This window comes from Megascapheus bottae, chromosome 18 (genome assembly GCF_031878675.1).
Source record: "Megascapheus bottae isolate mThoBot1 chromosome 18, mThoBot2.hap1, whole genome shotgun sequence".
In the NCBI taxonomy this organism is placed as follows: domain Eukaryota; kingdom Metazoa; phylum Chordata; class Mammalia; order Rodentia; family Geomyidae; genus Megascapheus; species Megascapheus bottae.
Window position 1 is genome coordinate 28,922,321 of NC_143526.1, and position 17,586 is coordinate 28,939,906.

Sequence of the window (17,586 nt, forward strand, 5' to 3'; positions counted from 1 at the left end):
GTATCCAATAGAGTATTATTTAGCTATAAAAAAGGATGAAATGTTGTTTGCAGAAAAGTGGATGGAATTTACTCATATGCAGAAGGAGGCTTCAAATAGTAATGTATGCCATGATTTCACAAGTAAACATCTTTGTGGATGGGGACCAGTGAGTGGAGGCCCACTATGTAGCTCAGATTGTCCTTGCACTCACACTCTATGTCATAAACCCTGAAGTTGTTACTACTGCCTTTGAAATAGTCCTTGCTTCTAGTCAGAGACCAATTTTATCACAATTAATGATTGTAGTTAGGTAATATTTGCCTAAACTGGTGTGGACCTGTAAGGCTGGTGTTGGGTTTTTTGTTTATTTTGTTTTTTCTTTCGTTTTTAGTAGATTTAAAGTGAGATACCTTCTGCCATGACAGCTTTTTCTTTTTCTTTAAATTCTAAGAAAGTTTGCTATTGATTGGTTTAAAATATGGGCATTCTTGGAAAAACTACTATTTACTGTTGCAGAATGCACCCTCTATTTGTTAGACTAATTCTAACCCTTGCTTAAGGATCGACAAACTTTGGAATATAGTGATTTCTACTTTATATAGGTTCTTTTTACTTTGATCACTATGCTGAATATATGGCTTGTAATAGATTTATACTCTTTTATAACATCTAATGTGGGGAATAACTTTTCTCTTTTCAGGCTCGAGCAACGAAGGGATGTACCATTGTTAAGCCTTTCAATCTATCCCAAGGAAAGAAAAGGACATTTGATGAAGCAACTTCTGCATATGTGCCTCTTGCACAGCAGGTTCAAGCCTTCCATAAAAGAACCCCTAACAGATACCATTTGAGGAGCAAGCAGGAAGGTTTTAGTAAGTTTCCTTCTAGAGGAAAGCAATAACTATTCTTTGAAAGGAAGATGCAAAATTGAGGGGCATGGGTGCACATGCTATTTTGTAGCATTTCAGTGGTGAACAGGTGAGAGAATTCTAAAGAATAATTTAAGATAATATACCTGGGCTGGGAATGTGGCTTAGGGGTAGAATGCTTGCCTAGCATGCATGAAGTCCTGGGGCTTCTTCAGTAGCACATAAACAGAAAAATCTGTGAGTACTGCTCTGGTTCAAGTGGTAGAATACTAGCTTTAAGCAAAAGAAGCTTAGGGCTGTGCCCAGGCCCTGAGTTCAAGCCACAGGACTCACAAAACAATAGTAACAACAACAAAAACAACCACCAGGTGCTGGTGGCTCACACCTGTAATCTTAGCTACTGAGGTGGCTGAGACCTGGGGGTCATAGCTGGAAGACAGAAAAGTTCCCATGAGATGATTCTTCTCTTCCTCCTCTTTCTCCTTCTCCTTCTTTTGTCTGTCTCGGGTCTTGAACTGTAGGCCTGGGCTCTGTCCCTGAGCTCTTCAGCTCAAGGCTACTGCCCTACCCCTGAAGCCACAACCCCACTTCCTGTTTTCTAGTGATTAATTGGAGATAAGAGCCTCAGGTTTTTTTAGTGCTGGGGCTGGCTTTGAACCTTGATCCTCAGATCTCAGCCTCCTAAGTAGCTATGATTACAGGTGTAAGCCACCACACCTGGCTTCCAGCTGTGAGATTCTTAACTCCAATAAACCACTCAAAACCCAGAAGTGGTGCTATGGTGCTAGAGTGCTAGTCTTGAGCACAAGATAGCTCAGAGACAGCTCTCAGGCCCTGAGTTCAAGTCCTTCAACAAACTAAAAAAAGAAAATGAAACTACAGTTGCAGCTAAATTATGGTTTCATGTAGTGGTGCCTCTGTTTAGTATGCATAAGGCTCAGTCCCACAAAGAAATGAAAACTGCAGAAGTATTCTTAAAATACATGTTTATTTGGAACTTGTCTGATTTCTTCTTTTTTTTTTAAACTTGTCTGATTTCTAATGTAAGTAAACTTTTTTTTGTTGTTCTATTTCTGGGGCTTGAACTCAGGGCTTGGGTAATAGTTCTTTGAGCTATATTTATTTTTGCTCATCCCTAGTATATAATCATTCGAGTCACAGTTCCACTTCCAGTTTTTGGTAGTTGATTGGAGATAGGAGTCTTGTGTACTTTCCTGCTTTGTCTCACTTTGAACTATGATTGTTAGATATCAACCTTCTGAGTAGCTAGGATTATAGGAATGAGCCACCAGTGCATGGTTAGATTAGGTTTTTATCTTTCTCTATTAATATTGTCAGATCTACTGAAGGACTCAGAAATATCTGGGAAAATTAGGAGGGTCGTCCCTGTTTAGATAAATGGGTGATGAATGGAAATGATGGTCTTAATATTAGTACATTCACGGAGTTAGTTTTTTATTTATTTATTTATTTATTTATTTTTTGCCAGTCCTGGGCTTGAGCTCAGGGCCTGAACACTGTACTTGGACTTTCTCAAGGCTAGAGCTCTACCACTTGAATCTCAGCACCACTTCCGGCTGTTTTTTTCTATGTATGTGGTAACGAGGAATTGAACCCGGGTCTTCGTGCATGCTAGGCAAGCACTCTACCACTAGGCCAAACTCCCGGCCCCTACGGAGTTAGTTTTTTAACTTTTACCATTTGAATTTCTGTGAGTAGTATTCTTTCTTAATGCTTTGGTACAGATGCTTTTAGGAAGTTAAAAAAACATTCAGAGCTATTACTTGGTCTTTGGAAGGCCTTATGATTTAAGATTGGAATAAAAAAAACTTATCAGTAATGAGCAAGATAGTTGGTGGTAGCAGTAGAAAGTACAGACCTGTGCAGGATCAGACCTGACTAGAGTTAAATTTAGAAGGTTGCAGGAGAATTTACCCAGAGGTTACCTACTCTTCACCAGAGTGACAGGAAGAAGGGAGTGGGCATTTGCCTGATTTAAGCTGAGCTTACTGTAGAGGGTCAGATATTCTAACTTGTTACTCATTTCTCATCTGCCTAGTTGAGTCAGCACTTAGAAGCTAAATTGGAACTTGCAGAATTAAGTGAATTTATGACCTCCATTTTTCAGGCCTCTTGCCCTCCAAGTCGTCTGTGCCCAAGATCTCCAGAGACCCTCAGACTCCAACACTGCAAACGAAATTACGAGCAAGGCCTGTGACATGCAAAAGTGCTGCTGAGCAGGAGGAAGAGGAATTTGAGAAATTACAACAGTAAGTCCTGTTGGCAGTGTCTAAAGAAGAGTTCTAATACTTGCCTGCTTTCTCTGTTACTGTTTTTCTTTTCATGAGAATTTGTGACATTGAGTTTTGGGTTCTATGATTGGAGGAAAGACTGAAAGTGGAAGAATGCAGATGTCCTAGATTGTAAACTGGTAAAAATCTAATGCAGAGGTGAGAGAATGAGATAATTGTAAGTCTTGATTCCTTTCTTCCTTTCTTGCATGCTAAAGATAAAACTTAAGTCCTTAAGCATGCTAAACAGGTACTATACTGCTGAGCTACATTATCAGCCCTTAGAATTCCAATCAAAGAATGTCTTTTGAGTTTAGCCTAGGTAGGTCACAGTTATTTTATTATTTAATTTTATTGATAGGTCTCACTGTGTAGCTCACAATCTCCATCCTCAGCCTCCCAAGTACTGGGACTATCGGTATACACCATCAAACCCAGCCTTTGTGCTTCTTTTTGAGAAAGGGAACTTCCTCCATGAAGAGAAACTCTGATCTTTTAAAGTAGTGGAGATGTTAAGTAATGGATGGATGGATAGATAGTAAAATTTAAAATGTATCTGTTTTTCTTATTCTTTAAATAATACATTGAAATCTGGAAATTAACTCAATAGGATAATTTCATAATTGAAAATATAATCATTGAGCCAAGAACTGTTTACAGCTATGAAGAATAGCTATCAAACAGAGATACACCTGTTCTTGTCCCAAGGGCCCCTGCTTCCCCCCTTTTTTTTTGTCGGTTGTGAGGCTTGAACTCTGGGCCTGGGCACTGTTTCTGAGCTCTTCAGCTCAAGGCTAGTGCTCTACCACTTGAGCCACAGTACTACTTCCCATTTTTTGGTGGTTAAATGGAGGTAAGATTCTCTTCGGGCTGTGTCAGTGGCTCACACCTGTAATACTAGCTACTTTAGGAGGCTGAGATCTGAGGGTCATGGTTCAAAGCCAGCCTGGGCTCCAAAGTCTGTGAGACTTGGAGCCATGAGCAAGAAGACAATCAAGAAATCTGAGTTCAAATCCCTATGTAGGTGAAAACAAGAAGCTTATAATTAGAAATACTAGGGGTATCAATGTCCAAGAAGTAATATACCCGCTACTTGACAAATATAACTATAACCCCTGTATACATTACCCCAACAATAAAATACAATAAAAATAAAAATAAATTAGAAAAACTATATATACAAAAATTCTTATAAACTTAGAGTGAATAACTACTAAGTTGGCAAACCTTTGCATTGGCCCAAATACTCAAGAAGGTTTATGTATAAATATTCGTTGCAGCATTGTTACTAGTATCAAAACTGGAAACCAGTCCAGGCAGAGTATTTTATGTCTGCAATTCCAGCTACATGGAAAACATAAATAGAAATTTGGGTCAGACTAACCTGGACATTAATTCAAAACCCTATTTTAAAAATAATGAAAGCAAAATGAACTGGGGCGTATGGTTTAGGTGGTAGAGTATTTGTCTAACAAGTATGTGAGGCCCTGAGTTCAAACCCCAGTACTTCCTTAAATAAAAAATAAAGCAGATTTAGTGTGTGAATATGAAAAAAATAAGTAAAAAATATAGTAAAGATAATGGGGCCATCTGAAGTATGGAGAGTAGAAATTGTATTGTCCATGGAATGTCATTTTAATGATTACTTTTTGTTTTTGCTATGCTTTGTTTAGTTTTTACTTTTTGTTTTATTTTTCTTCTTGTGGATGTCATTGAACACCATGTTACAGATACAAATTCAAAGCACGGGAGCTTGATCCCAGAATTCTTGAAGGCGGGCCTATCTTACCCAAGAAACCACCTGTGAAACCACCTACTCAGCCTATTGGCTTTGATTTGGAAATTGAGAAAAGAATTCAGGAGAGAGAGTCAAAGAAGAAATCAGAGGATGAACACTTCGAGTTTCATTCCAAACCTTGCCCTACTAAGATTTTGGAAGATGTTGTGGTAAGAATAGAAGCCTCCGAAACATTCAATGATACTGTGCACAGGGCATTATATTAGTAGCTAGAGATGATAATACATAGCAAAAGGAAATTTAAAGTATAAGAATTCAGAGAGAATGATTCCTTTCAGAAGATTCAGGAGGTGCTTTATGGATGGGGCAGCATTTGAACTGATGTTGACAATGTGTAGTGGAGTGTTGTCATTGTGTTATTGATATGTTCTAGGAGCTGCTCTGTCCCCATTTCATACACAATGGTCCTTTAGTATCTGTGGGGGATTGGTTACAGAACCACCCCTCAGATACCAAAATCTGAAGATATTCAAGTACTTTAAATAAAATTCTGCAGTATTTTCATGTAAATTATATACATTCTACCATATGCTTCATTGATTTATTTAAAAAAATTTTATTGTAGGGGTAATATATAAAGAGGTTATAGTTACATTCATCAGTTAGTGGAACTCTGGGCCTGGGTGCTTTCCCTGAACTCTTCAGCTCAAGACTACCACCCTACCCATGAACCACAGACCTTCGTCCCATTTTCTAGTGATTAATTGGAGATAAGAATCTCAAAGCTTTATAGTGCTTGGGCTGGCTTTGAACCAATTCTCAGATCTCAGCCTCCTGAGTAGCTAGCATTACAGGCATGAACCACCAGTTGGCTTAATTTACTTTTTTGAGATGAGATCTTACTATGTTGCTTGATCTGGTCTTGATCCTGAAGACTCAAGAGATCTCTTTTCTCATCTTCCTGAGTAGTTGAGACTATAGGCATATGCTATTATGCCTAGCTTACTGTCTTGTCTTCGTTTAGAGTCAAACATATTTTTTGGTGAAACTAAAATAATACATTTCCTTTAAGGCCCTAGTTTTGTTCATTGTATTCTTTCAGTAGTAAGTCAAAAGCAGCCTGAACTTAATATTTTCCAGAGTTAAAAAAAAATCATAAGCTGGGCACTGGTGGCTCATATCTATATTCTAGCTACTCAGAGGCTGAGACTTGAGAACTGCAGTTCAAAGCCAGCCTAGGTAGGAAAGTCTGTGAAACTCTTTATCTCCAGTTAGCTACCAGAAAGTTGGAAGTAGCACTGTGGTCACTTGAGCAGAAAAAAAAAAGCTCAGAGACAGTGCCGTGTATATGATATCCTTCTTCTAGTCACGATGATCTTCCCACTGTGTGTAATATGAACACATATTACAGGCCAAAGTCTATTAGACTCCCGCCTGTAATCCTAGCTACTCAGGAAGCTGAGATCTGAGGATCTTGGTTCGAAGCGACCCCGGGCACTAAAGACCATGAGACTCTTACCTCCAATTAACCACCAGAAAACTGGAGGTGGTGCTGTGGATCCAGGGGTAGGGCAGTAGCCTTGAGCTGAAGAGCTCAGGGACAGCACGTAGGTCCAGAGTTCAAGCCCCATGACCCACCAAACAAAAAAAAACAAAAAACAGAAGTGGAGCTATTGCTCAAAGTGATGAATGTTTGCCTTGAGCAAAAGAGCCCAGGGATAGCACAGGCCCTGAGTTCAAGCCTCTTGACCACCAACAACAATATCATTCTGTTTGGACAATATCATCCCTTCCCTAACTCTGTCCCAGAAGTACAGTCAATTTTGTGTGCATAATCTATCCTTTGTGGGTTCTGAATCTCTGCTTCCATCTACTATAAACAGAAAATACTTGGGGAAAAAGTACATTCATACTGAATGTAAGAATAAAAAATGTTTTTATAAAGGGACTGGAGCATATGTGGATCCTGGGATCCCTGAGGATCACTTCTATAGGTGTGGGAGCAGAGGGATATATTGATATGTATATGAAATTGTCATTAAGGAAAGGATTCTGGGGCCAGGAGCATAGCCTAGTTGTAGAGCACTTGCCTAGCATGCACAAAGCCCTGGGTTCAATGAACACAGAAGAAGCCAGAAGTGGTGCTGTGGCTCAAGGATATAGCGTGTCTTGAGAAAGCCCAAGGATCGTGCCCAGGCCCTGAGGTGAAGCCACAGGACTGCCGAAAGGAAGGAAGGAAGGAGGGAAAAGGAAAGAAGAAAGGATTTTAGTCTTTTACACAGCTTAGGGGTTGCTCTGGGATGTCTGATTGAGTTTCGTATTCCTTCTAGGGTGTTCCTGATAAGAAGGTACTTCCAATTACTGTTCCTAAGTCACCTGCCTTTGCACTGAAGAACCGAGTCCGAATGCTTACAAGAGAAGATGAGGTGATTCTTTTTTTTTTTTTTTTTCATTTTACTTTTTTTGTTTGTTTATTTATGTATTTTTGCTAAACTTGGGGATGAGGTGATTCTTTGGGAGCAGTGTCTTTCTTTTTCCTTGTGCAGTCAGGCTAAGCTTTGACATTGAATAAAAGGCAATCATAGTTGTCCGGAGTATGGGGTCAGTGACCTTGGACCTGCACAATTAAACTGTTATCAGGATGACTTTGGGTGATGCCAATCGCTTCTCATGTAACCTAACTGAGACTTGATTGCTGTTTTATACGAATGTAACCCCTGGCAGTTTCCTGGCTTTAAGAAAAGTATTTAAGGTTGGAACTTGAAATAAATGGTGGCGCTACAGTCTTAAGCTTAGGCTGTAGTCTGAAGCTCGTCTTAGGCTGGAGGCTTGGGCTGCTGACTTAGGCTGTAGTCCTCCCGACCCCATCTTTTTCTTGTCTATTTCTTTTCCCAGTCTTCACCCCCCCCCCCCCCCCCCGAGGAAGAATCCCGGTTCGCTGCCGGCTGGTTCTGGCAGTCTGGAGTTGTCTTAAGAATGGTATTTGGAAATATAAACACAACTACATAGATATAAAAATTTATGACTCTATAGACATAATGTTTTATTACATAAATTATGTATCTATGATATACAAACCCTCAGCCTAATTTTAACTGTTTTAAAATCTAAGTGGTAGTGATTGTACATAGATTCCCTTCTTAAATACTTGTTTGTTAAACATGTCATTTGAAATATGATGTAAAAATCAATGTTAATAAATTCTTTAATAAAAAAAAAGAATGGCACTGTTGGCTCATGCCTGTAATCCTAGCTCCTCAGGAGGTTGAGATCTGAAGATAGTGGTCCATGAAACTTTTATCTCCAATTTACTACCAAAAAATCTAGAAGTGGACCTGTGGCTCAAGTGGTAGAATGATACCTTTAAATAAAAAAACTCATGGACAATGCATAGTTTCTGAGTTCAAGCCCCAGGACAGGCACACAAGAAAATGAAGATCAGCTGAAGTGGTAGAGTGCCTGCCTAGTAACAGAGAAGACCTGAGTCCAAACTCCAGTGTCCCCAAAACAAAAGAATGATAGAACATTTAGTACTGGAGGCTTGATCCAAGTGGTAAGGGCCTTGAGTTCAGTTTTCTAGTATGAAAAAACAAAGTAAATTAAACTTAATAAAAAAATCTCTGGGAGCAAAGTACTTATTCCTGTCTGTAATATTTATGAAAATGAGAGGAAGGAGTTAGAGGCTTGTCTATTTCCATAGCTGTGAAATCAGTCTGTCTTTTTGATCAGAAGTTGCCAGAAGTTGCGGGGGGGGGTTGTTTTGTTTTGTTTTTAAGAATTTATTAACGTTGATTTTTACATCATATTTTAAATGACAAGTTTAACATACAAGTGTTCAAGGAGGGAATCTCTATTTACAATCACTGGGACTTGGTATTTAGAACTTAATCACAATTAGGCTAAGGGTTTGTATGTCATAGAAGCATATTTATGAAATAAAACATTATGTCTATAGAGTCATAGGTTTTTATGTCTATATAGTTATGTTTATATTTGCCAGTCCCGGGCCTTGAATTCAGAGCCTGAGCTTTGGGCTTTCTCAAAGCTAGCACTCTACCACTGGAGCTACAGCACCATTTCCAGCCTTTTTCTATATATGTGGTACCGAGGCATCGAACCTGGGTCTTTGTGCATGCTAGGCAAGCACTCTTAACACTAGGCCAAACTCCAGGCCCAGAAGTTGCCAAATGTTTTTGTTTAGTTTGCCTGAGTTATTGTCACTATTCAGTTTTATCCACATTCTTTGATAGTCCACAGGTCACATAGATAACTGTAGGGACAATTCACAGAATTAAAATACTTGAGCTCTCATATTAGCTTATTGTTTGGGTTTTTCTTTTCATTTACTTTTTGTATGTGTGTATCTTTCCTTTTTTGGTACTAGGGATCAAACCCAGGATGTTACATTTGCTAGAAAAACACTCTGCCACTTATATCCCACCCCCTTATTAGTTTCTTTATTACTTCTCTCATTTTATTTATGAATATCCAGAATTAGGGTAATGTAGCAGATCTCCATCACAAGCCTTTTTTTTTTTTTTTTTTGCCAGTCCTGGGCTTAAGCTCAAGGCCTGAGGACTGTCCCTGGGTTTTTCTCAAGGCTAGAACTCTACCACTTGAGCCTCAGCACCATTTTCAGCTTTTTGCTATGTATGTGGTACCAAGGAATCGCAAGCACTCAACCACTAGGCCAGACTCCCAGCAGTTCTGGCCTTTTTTGTGTATGTGGTGCCAAGGAATCAAACCCAGGGCTTTGTGCATGCTAGGCAAGCACTCTACCACTAGGCTCCACTCCTGGCTCACACAGTAATCTTATGTTACTACTTAACTTGAACACAAACAACTTACTTGGTCCTATTCTGGGTTTGGCAACTATTAATTCCAGTCACATGGTTTAGTGGAGGCTGGATCAAAAAGAGGCTGAAGTGTATGTATGTTTGGTTAGTATGTATGCTTTCTTGTGATCTTCATTTTACTCATATATCGAATCCACATTCCTATGAAAAGCTTTTGATCTTTTAAGAGTAATTATGTCATTTCTTTACCAAATGCGTCCACATCACTTTCATCTCTGTGATGTGGTGGTAGCTGGCTTTAGCAGTTTCTCTTTGATAGAAAAGGAAGCTAAGACACGTAAGGTTAAATGACTTGCTTTAATTACTGATGTATCTCATATAATATCTCTTTTACCTTCACCTTCCGAGTGAGGAGGTGGGAGGAATGAGAGTCTTGTTTATAAACTAAATTTCTCTCTTAGGAAGAGGATGAACCAGTAGTGATAAGAGCTCAACCCATGCCACATTATGGGGTGCCTTTTAAGCCTCAACTCCCAGAGCCAAGATCTTTGGAAATATGCCCTTTCTCCTTTGACTCTCGGGACAAAGAACGCCAGCTACAGAAGGAGAAGAAAATAAAAGAGCTGCAGAAAGGGGAGGTAGGTGTTTCCATTTCTTTAGAAAAGTATCATGATACTACTCTCTGATCCCTCAAATTGAACCTTTTATGTAGTCCTTGTGACTATTAAATCAGTGACTTTCTAAGACCCCTCTGAAATATGAGGAGGGCAAGTAATTTAATATGTTTGCCAGATAGTAACAATACTGTAAAGAAAACCTGGGTTTTCTTTTGGACCAATTACTCTTTTCTGCTAGATATAGCTGTTTTGACAACTTAACCCCTCTGTATTTTTTAAGTTCATCTACACTTGCAGATAGAAGCAGATAGTGCTTTTCCAGGTTGAAAGTTTTTTGTTTTGTTTTTGAGTCTAAATCTGTCTTGGTAGCCTGAGGGCTGGTCACACACTGGGAATCTGAGTGAGTGCTGGGATTATACTTCCCTGGTATTGTGATGGGTGAGAGTTCTTTATCTTTAGTGTCATTTTCTTTTCTATTAGGTACCCAAGTTTAAGGCACTTCCTTTGCCTCATTTTGATACTGTTAACCTGCCTGAGAAAAAGGTAAAGAATGTGACCCAAACAGAGCCTTTCTTTTTGGAAACTGACCGAAGAGGTGCTCAGAAGGAAGAGATATGGAAACACCAGGTAGGAGATGGGAATATAGCTAAGTGTACGTTGGTTGTGTGGTTGGTTGGGCTGTATGTCAGGATAGGCTGAGGAGTCAGTTCATTTTTGTGTATCTATATATTTCTGTGTTCTGTATATTTTTCTGTACTCTATATATTTTTTGATCTAGATAGTAAATATTCTAAGTTTTATAGGTTACATGTGGACTTTTCCACAAGTGTGTCTGTGAGTGTGTGTGTGCATGCACATCCGTGTGCGCTCATGCGCGTGCATGTGCACATGGACATATAATCAATCTTCCTCCTCCTCCTCCTCTTCCTCCTTTTTCATTTTTTGATGGTCCTGGGGCTTGAACTCAGGGCCTGGCCAGTCCCTGAGCCTCTTTGTGCTCAAGACCAGCCCTCTACCAATTGAGCCACAACACCATTTTCAGCTTTTTTGAGTAGTTTACTGGAGATAAGAATCTCATGGGAACTTTTCTGCCCCAGCTGGCTTCCAACCACAATTCTCAGAGCTCAGCCTCTTGAGCAGCCAGGATTACAGGTGCCTAGTTTTTTGGTTTTTTTTTTACTTGTAGTGTAGAGGTTGAACTCAGAGCCTTGAGCCCTTGTTTAACTTTCTCTCTACCACTTGAGCCACATTTCCAGTCTGGATTTTGGGTGGTTATTTGGAGATAGAGTCTGTTGGGATTTTCTGCCTGTGTTGGCTTTTGATTGCAGTCTTCCATGTCTCAGTCTCCTGAGTAGCTAGGACTACAGATCTGAGCCATTGGCACTCGACTCATCTGCTATCTTTAATGACATAGCAGCTCAGAAATCTTAGAACTTGAATTATTGCTGTGGTAGTCATGAGAACTTATGTCCTTGCCCGACTGACAGATTTTCTTCCCAACAGCTGGAGGAAGAACTGAAACAGCAGAAAGAAGCAGCTTGTTTCAAGGCTCGTCCAAACACTGTCACCTCTCAGGAGCCCTTTGTTCCCAAGAAAGAGAAAAGATCCATTGCTGGTAGCATTCTATATGCCATTGGAGGATTGGGGTGAAATGTCAGAATTCCAGGGGAATACTAGGCTGCCAGTGTTGCAGTATTACTGCCAGGGCAATGCTGTGACAAGCAGATGTGTTTGGCTAGAGGATGGTAGCTTTTCTTCCCTAAACTCACCCAGTCTTTTGCTTTTGTTGGGCCCTCATAACTTCCTGTGACTATACATGTATCCATTCCAGATTGATGTATGTAAGTACTGGCAGAAGCAGCTAGCATGTCAACACCAGATATAAGTGTTAAGAGAGAAGGGACCACAAAACATCACCCTAAAGCAAACCATAGTTTTAAAACATTTGATTTGTTTAGTATTAGAAAATTGAATTTCTTCTACATCTTCTTTAAGCTACCCTATAGTTTTGAGCAAGCTACTTTACTTCTGTGCTTGCTTCTTTCCCATTTATACTAGAGGATTTCCAGAGGCCCTTCCAACTTTTAAAATTCCAAGATATATTATAGGTGATTTACTCTACCTTTCTTTTTTTTTTTTGCCAGTCCTGGGCTTGAGCTCAGGGCCTGAGTCCTGTCCTTGGATTTTCTCAAGGCTAGAGCTCTACCACTAGAGCCTCAGCACCACTTCCGGCTTTTTGCTATGTATGTGGTACGGAGGAATCGAACCCGGGCCTTCGTGCATGCCAGGCAAGCACTTTAACCACTAGGCCAAACTCCCGGCCCTTACTCTACCTTTCTAAGTACTCAGGTTTTTGCTTGTTGTTTTGGTATGTCAGGTGTGGAGCTTGAACTCAGGGCTAGACACTGTCTCCAAACCTTTTGTGTTCAAGGCTACCATATTACCACTTGAGCCACAGCTCTACTTCCAACTCCTTTTGGTGGTTAATTGGAGATAAGAGTCTCATAGAATTTCCTGCCTGGGCTAGCTTTGAACTATGATCCTCAGATCTAACTAGGATTACAAGCTTGAGCCACCCACACCAGGCCATGCTTGGGTTTTTGTTACTGTCTATGTCTCTGCCATTTGACTCAATCCTGTTGGGGGGAAGGGGTGTTAGGTTTATACAAGTACTGCTCTTCCACCAATATTCTCTCTTTGTGCTTAGAGAGCCTTTCTGGTTCTCTAGTTCAGGAACCTTTTCAGCTGGCCACTGAGAAGCGAGCCAAGGAACGGCAGGAACTGGAAAAGAGAATGGCTGAGGCAGAAGCCCAGAAAATGCAGCAGTTGGAAGAGGCTAGGCAACAGGAAGAAGAGCAGAAGAAGGAGGAACTGGTCAGACTACGGAAAGAACTGGTAATTAGGCAGTATGCATAGTCATTAACCCAGACTTGTCTCTGGTTTTCTGTTTTATTTTTTCTGTGCTAAAACACTTCCCACCCTTCCACCCTCCCCCCTCCAGTCCTGGGGCTTGAACTCAGAGCCTGGGTACTGTCTTTGTGCTTTCTCAGAGCTAGCACTCTACCATTTGATCCACAGCACCACTTCCGCCTTTTTCTGTATATGTGGTACTTAGAAATAGAACCCAGGGCTTCATGCATGCTAGGCAAGCACTCTACCACTAGGCCTCCCAACCTACTACTCCCAGCCTGCAAACATTCTTATCACTGAGGTACATCCCAATCTTTTCTGATTTCTTTGGTTTTTCTTCAACATTTGGTCTCTTTAAGAAATCTTACAGAGGTCGGGAGTTTGGCCTAGTGGTAGAGTGCTTGCCTAGCATGCACGAAGACCCAGGTTCGATTCCTTGGTACCACATATTTAGAAAAAGCCGGAAGTGGTGCTGAGGCTCAAGTGGTAGAGCTCTAGCCTTGAGAAAAATCCAAGGACAGTGCTCAGGCCCTGAGCTTAAGCCCAGGACTGGCAAAAAAAAAAAGAAATCTTAGAGAGTTTTTAAAGTGGGCCAGTGGCAATATTCTAAAGCGCAATTGGTGCCAGTTATGCACTACTAATCTGGCCTAATTTAGACAAAAAGAATAGATGGTACGTGTCCTTTCCAGTGGCCCTTCCTGTGTATTGTTGGTTTTGGTTTAGTTTATGTTTTTGGTGAATATTAAGAATCTGCCATCTGGGTAGCAGTGACTTACACCTGTAATTGTAACTACTCAGGAGGCTGAAACCTGAGGGTCATGGCTTGAAGTCATTCCCAGCAGGAAAGTCTGTGAAACTATTATCTCCAGTCAATCACCAGAAAACCAGAAATGAAGCTGTGGCTGAAAGTGGTAGAGTGCTAGCCTTGAGCAAAATTGCTCAGCGACAGTGCCTAGGTCCTGAGTTCAAGCCCCACAACTGACCAAAAGAAAAAAGTATCTGCCCAGGCCCTGTCTCTTCAGCTTTCTCACTCAAGGCTGGTATTCTACTATTTAACTGTTGAACCATAGCTCTACTTTGGACTTTCTATTCCCTGCCCCGTCCCCTGCCCTTTCCCCGCCCCCTTTTTTTGGCTGGTTAATTGGAGATGAGTGAACTTCTAAAATCCAGTTGGTTTTGAATCACTCTGTTCAGATTCCAGCCTCCAGTGTAGCCTCATGTACAGACATGAGTCACCAGCTCCAGGTCAGTAAGTTTAAATTTTTCTTTGCCAGTCCTGGGGCTTGAACTCAGGGCCTGAGCACTGTCCTTGGGCTCTCTCAAAGATAGAGCTCTATCACTTCAGCTACAGTACCACTTCTGCTTTTTTCTATGTATGTGGTACCAAGGAATCAAACCCAGGTATTTGTGCATGGCAGGCAAGTAGTCTACCACTAGGTCAGACTCCCTGCCCAAGTTTAAAATTTACAGTGGCAAATTCTGAACTTGTAACTTTGCTTGGCTGTAAGTAAGCATCGCCCCATTTTCACACTGGGGATGTTTGACATTAACTTAGTGAGGGTCCCAGCAAAAAAGCCTAATAGAAACTTATTTGGGTTCTATCCTTATCTATCCAACTGTGTTGTCTTTACCTCTTCCATTTTAAATTTCTGACTGGAATCTGTAAAAACGAATCATTTTCTTTCAAAGGAAACAGAGCAGCTATAAGCATGGCTCTCTTCCGTCATATCTCTGTCAGTGGTAACATTGGTTTCCTTACTCTGCAGGTGCACAAAGCAAATCCAATACGCAAGTACCAGGCTGTGGAGGTGAAGTCAAGTGACCAGCCTCTCACCGTGCCCGTGTCCCCTAAGTTCTCCACTCGATTCAACTGCTAAGCCTAGCTGTGAGCTATGGATACCACGTGACAACAGATGCTGCTCTTCCATCAGCACGAGGCGTGGAGTCAACTTATTTCTCCAGATTTCTATCCATGCAAGACAGAGCATCCCTGACAGCTGTGGACACTGAACTGCTAAAATTGTTTTTGTGCATTTTTGAGGCTAGTAATGAGACTCAATCCATCTATGCCTCAGTTAGACTTCTTGTAGTTATTTCCTTTAAACATCAGTTGACTCTTAATATGATCTTAACTAGAATTTCAAGTCCTGTGTCAGCACAGTGAAATTCTATTTCCTCCTGTCCCTTTCCTTTTTTTATATATGTATTTTATTTAGGAAATAAACGTAGTTCTGTGATATGTTTTAAGTCATGGTTTTACTGAGGAACAGTCTCTTTTCTGCTCAAAGTAGTTAAAGCACTGTGCTGTGGAGAACCTCCTTTTGCACCAATGAAGAAGTCGCCATTTGGCAGGCTTTGGGGCAGAGCCGCTGTTAAAGCATATTCCTTGTAGGTGCCAATGATAACAGATTGGTGCAGTCTTACATCTGCCTTGGAATAAATACATTTTTGCCTTCCCATCTCTGCTTTTTGTTAGTTGTTTTTTAATCCATCAACCCTCTTTAAAATCCTTTTTTGTTGGCCATGGGGCTTGAACTCTGGGCCTGGGCACGGTTTTGAGCTGGGACTTTCATGCCCAGGCTGCCTGTGAACTAGGAGCTTTATCTTTGTATACTCAGATGTTACTTAGGAATTTTCCTAAACAAAGAAAATATCTCAAGATAAAAATGTACTAAGTTGCGTTAAGAAATCTGGCTGGCACTTTGGGAATTTTGTGACATTCTTGATATTGTTGAAATTCTCACAGTTTCTCGGAAGGACAGTTTTCAGAATGGTTTTAACTTGGTATTGTTTTTCCATTGCTAATACTTATGCACAAATTCATGTACGATGATTGTGTTCTATTAGCTTGGTGGATTATTTCGTCCTTGTTGGGGTGTGGTTGACATTTGGATTGCTGTTTGGTTTTTTTTCTTATTTATTTACTTATCGATTTATTTATTTATTTTTGCCAGTCTTAGGGCTTGAACTCAGGGCCTGAGCACTGTCCTTAGGCTTTCTCAAGGCTAGTGCCACACACTTGTGCCATAGCACCACTTCTGGGTTCTGTTTATATGGTACCAAGGAATCGAACCCAGGCTTTTGTGCATGCTAGGTGAACACTCTACTACTAGATCATGCTCCTGGTCCCTGTTTTTTTAACTTTATTTTGGCAAATCTTGGGGGCTTGAATTCAGGGTCTCTGCATTGTCCCTGAGCTCTTTTTGCTCATGGCTAGCACTCTACCACTTGAGCCACTGTGCCACTTCCTGCTTTTTCTGTTTATGTGACACTGAGGAATGGAGCCCTTTGTGCATGCAATCCAAGCATTCTACCACTTAGCCACATTCTCAGCCTGGAGTGCTTTTTTTTTTGTGGGTCATGGGGCTTGAACTCAGCCTGGGCACGGCCTCTGAGCCGTTCAGCTCAAGGCTACCACCCTACTCTGGGCTACTGCCTTATCCTTGAGCCAAGCCCCACTTCCCATTTTCTAGAGGTTAATTGGAGATAAGAGTCTCTTGTCCTTTTGTGCCCAGGCTGGCTTTGAACCTTGATCCTCAGATCTCAGCCTCCTGAGTAGCTATGATTACAGGTGTGAGCCACTGCGTCCAGCACTGCTTTTTTTTTTTTTTTTTTTTTTTGCCAGTCCTGGGCTTGAGCTCAGGGCCTGAGCACCGTCCTTGGACTTTCTCAAGGCTAGAGCTCTACCACTTGAGCCTCAGCACCACTTCTGGCTTTTTTCTATGTATGTGGTACTGAGGAATTGAACCCGGGTCTTTGTGCATGCTAGGCAAGCACTCTACCACTAGGCCAAACTCCCAGCCCCATGCTTTTTTTTTTTTTTTTTAAACTGGTTATTTTTTGTGGAATTTTGTCCCTGGAAAGTAGAGCTGGAGTGGTGGATGTACTGCATTTGTATTAACAGGGATGAGACATGGATACACATAATTGTAGGCCAGATGAGATGACTCAGTAACATGAGACAGTGCTGTGGGAGTCTCATTAGAAGTGAACTTGGAATTCATTAAGAATGATTTTTAGGGGCCGGGAGTTTGGCCTAGTGGTAGAGTGCTTGCTCAGCATGCATGAAGACCTGGGTTTGATTCCTTGGTACCATTTACCTAGGGGGAAAAAAAGCCAGAAGTGATATTGTGGCTCAATCGGTAGAGGTCTAGCCCTGAGAAAGCCCAAGAACAGTGCTCAAGCACAAGGCCCATGACTGGCAAAAAAAAAAAAAAGATTTTTTTTTAATGGTCGGTTTTGGGGCTTGAACTCAGAACCTAGGTGTTGTCCCTGAACTCCTGAACTCTTGCTCAAGTTTGATAGCCACAGTTCTAATTGCAGTTTTTGTTGTTGTTGTCATTATTGTTGATATTATTTGTTTGTCAATCATGGGACTTGAAC

The 17,586-nt window shown here is 40.9% G+C and overlaps 1 protein-coding gene across 6 annotated transcripts in view; it reads left to right on the forward strand.

The window, feature by feature from the left end:
* Positions 1-15,446, forward strand: part of Tpx2 (TPX2 microtubule nucleation factor) — a 53,566-nt gene extending 38,120 nt beyond the window's left edge. For 5 of the 6 annotated variants that reach the window (XM_090352135.1, XM_090352137.1, XM_090352133.1 and 2 more), the window contains 9 exons: positions 683-854; positions 2,980-3,121; positions 4,873-5,089; positions 7,211-7,306; positions 10,138-10,314; positions 10,774-10,920; positions 11,797-11,908; positions 13,001-13,188; positions 14,970-15,446. In XM_090352135.1, coding sequence (XP_090208261.1) covers positions 683-854; positions 2,980-3,121; positions 4,873-5,089; positions 7,211-7,306; positions 10,138-10,314; positions 10,774-10,920; positions 11,797-11,908; positions 13,001-13,188; positions 14,970-15,080 — 1,362 coding nt within the window. In that variant the 3' untranslated portion in view covers positions 15,081-15,446. The remainder of the gene's footprint in view (positions 1-682; positions 855-2,979; positions 3,122-4,872; positions 5,090-7,210; positions 7,307-10,137; positions 10,315-10,773; positions 10,921-11,796; positions 11,909-13,000; positions 13,189-14,969) is intronic. The other variant, XM_090352138.1, reaches the window with a different exon arrangement.
* The last annotated feature ends 2,140 nt before the right edge of the window (positions 15,447-17,586 follow it).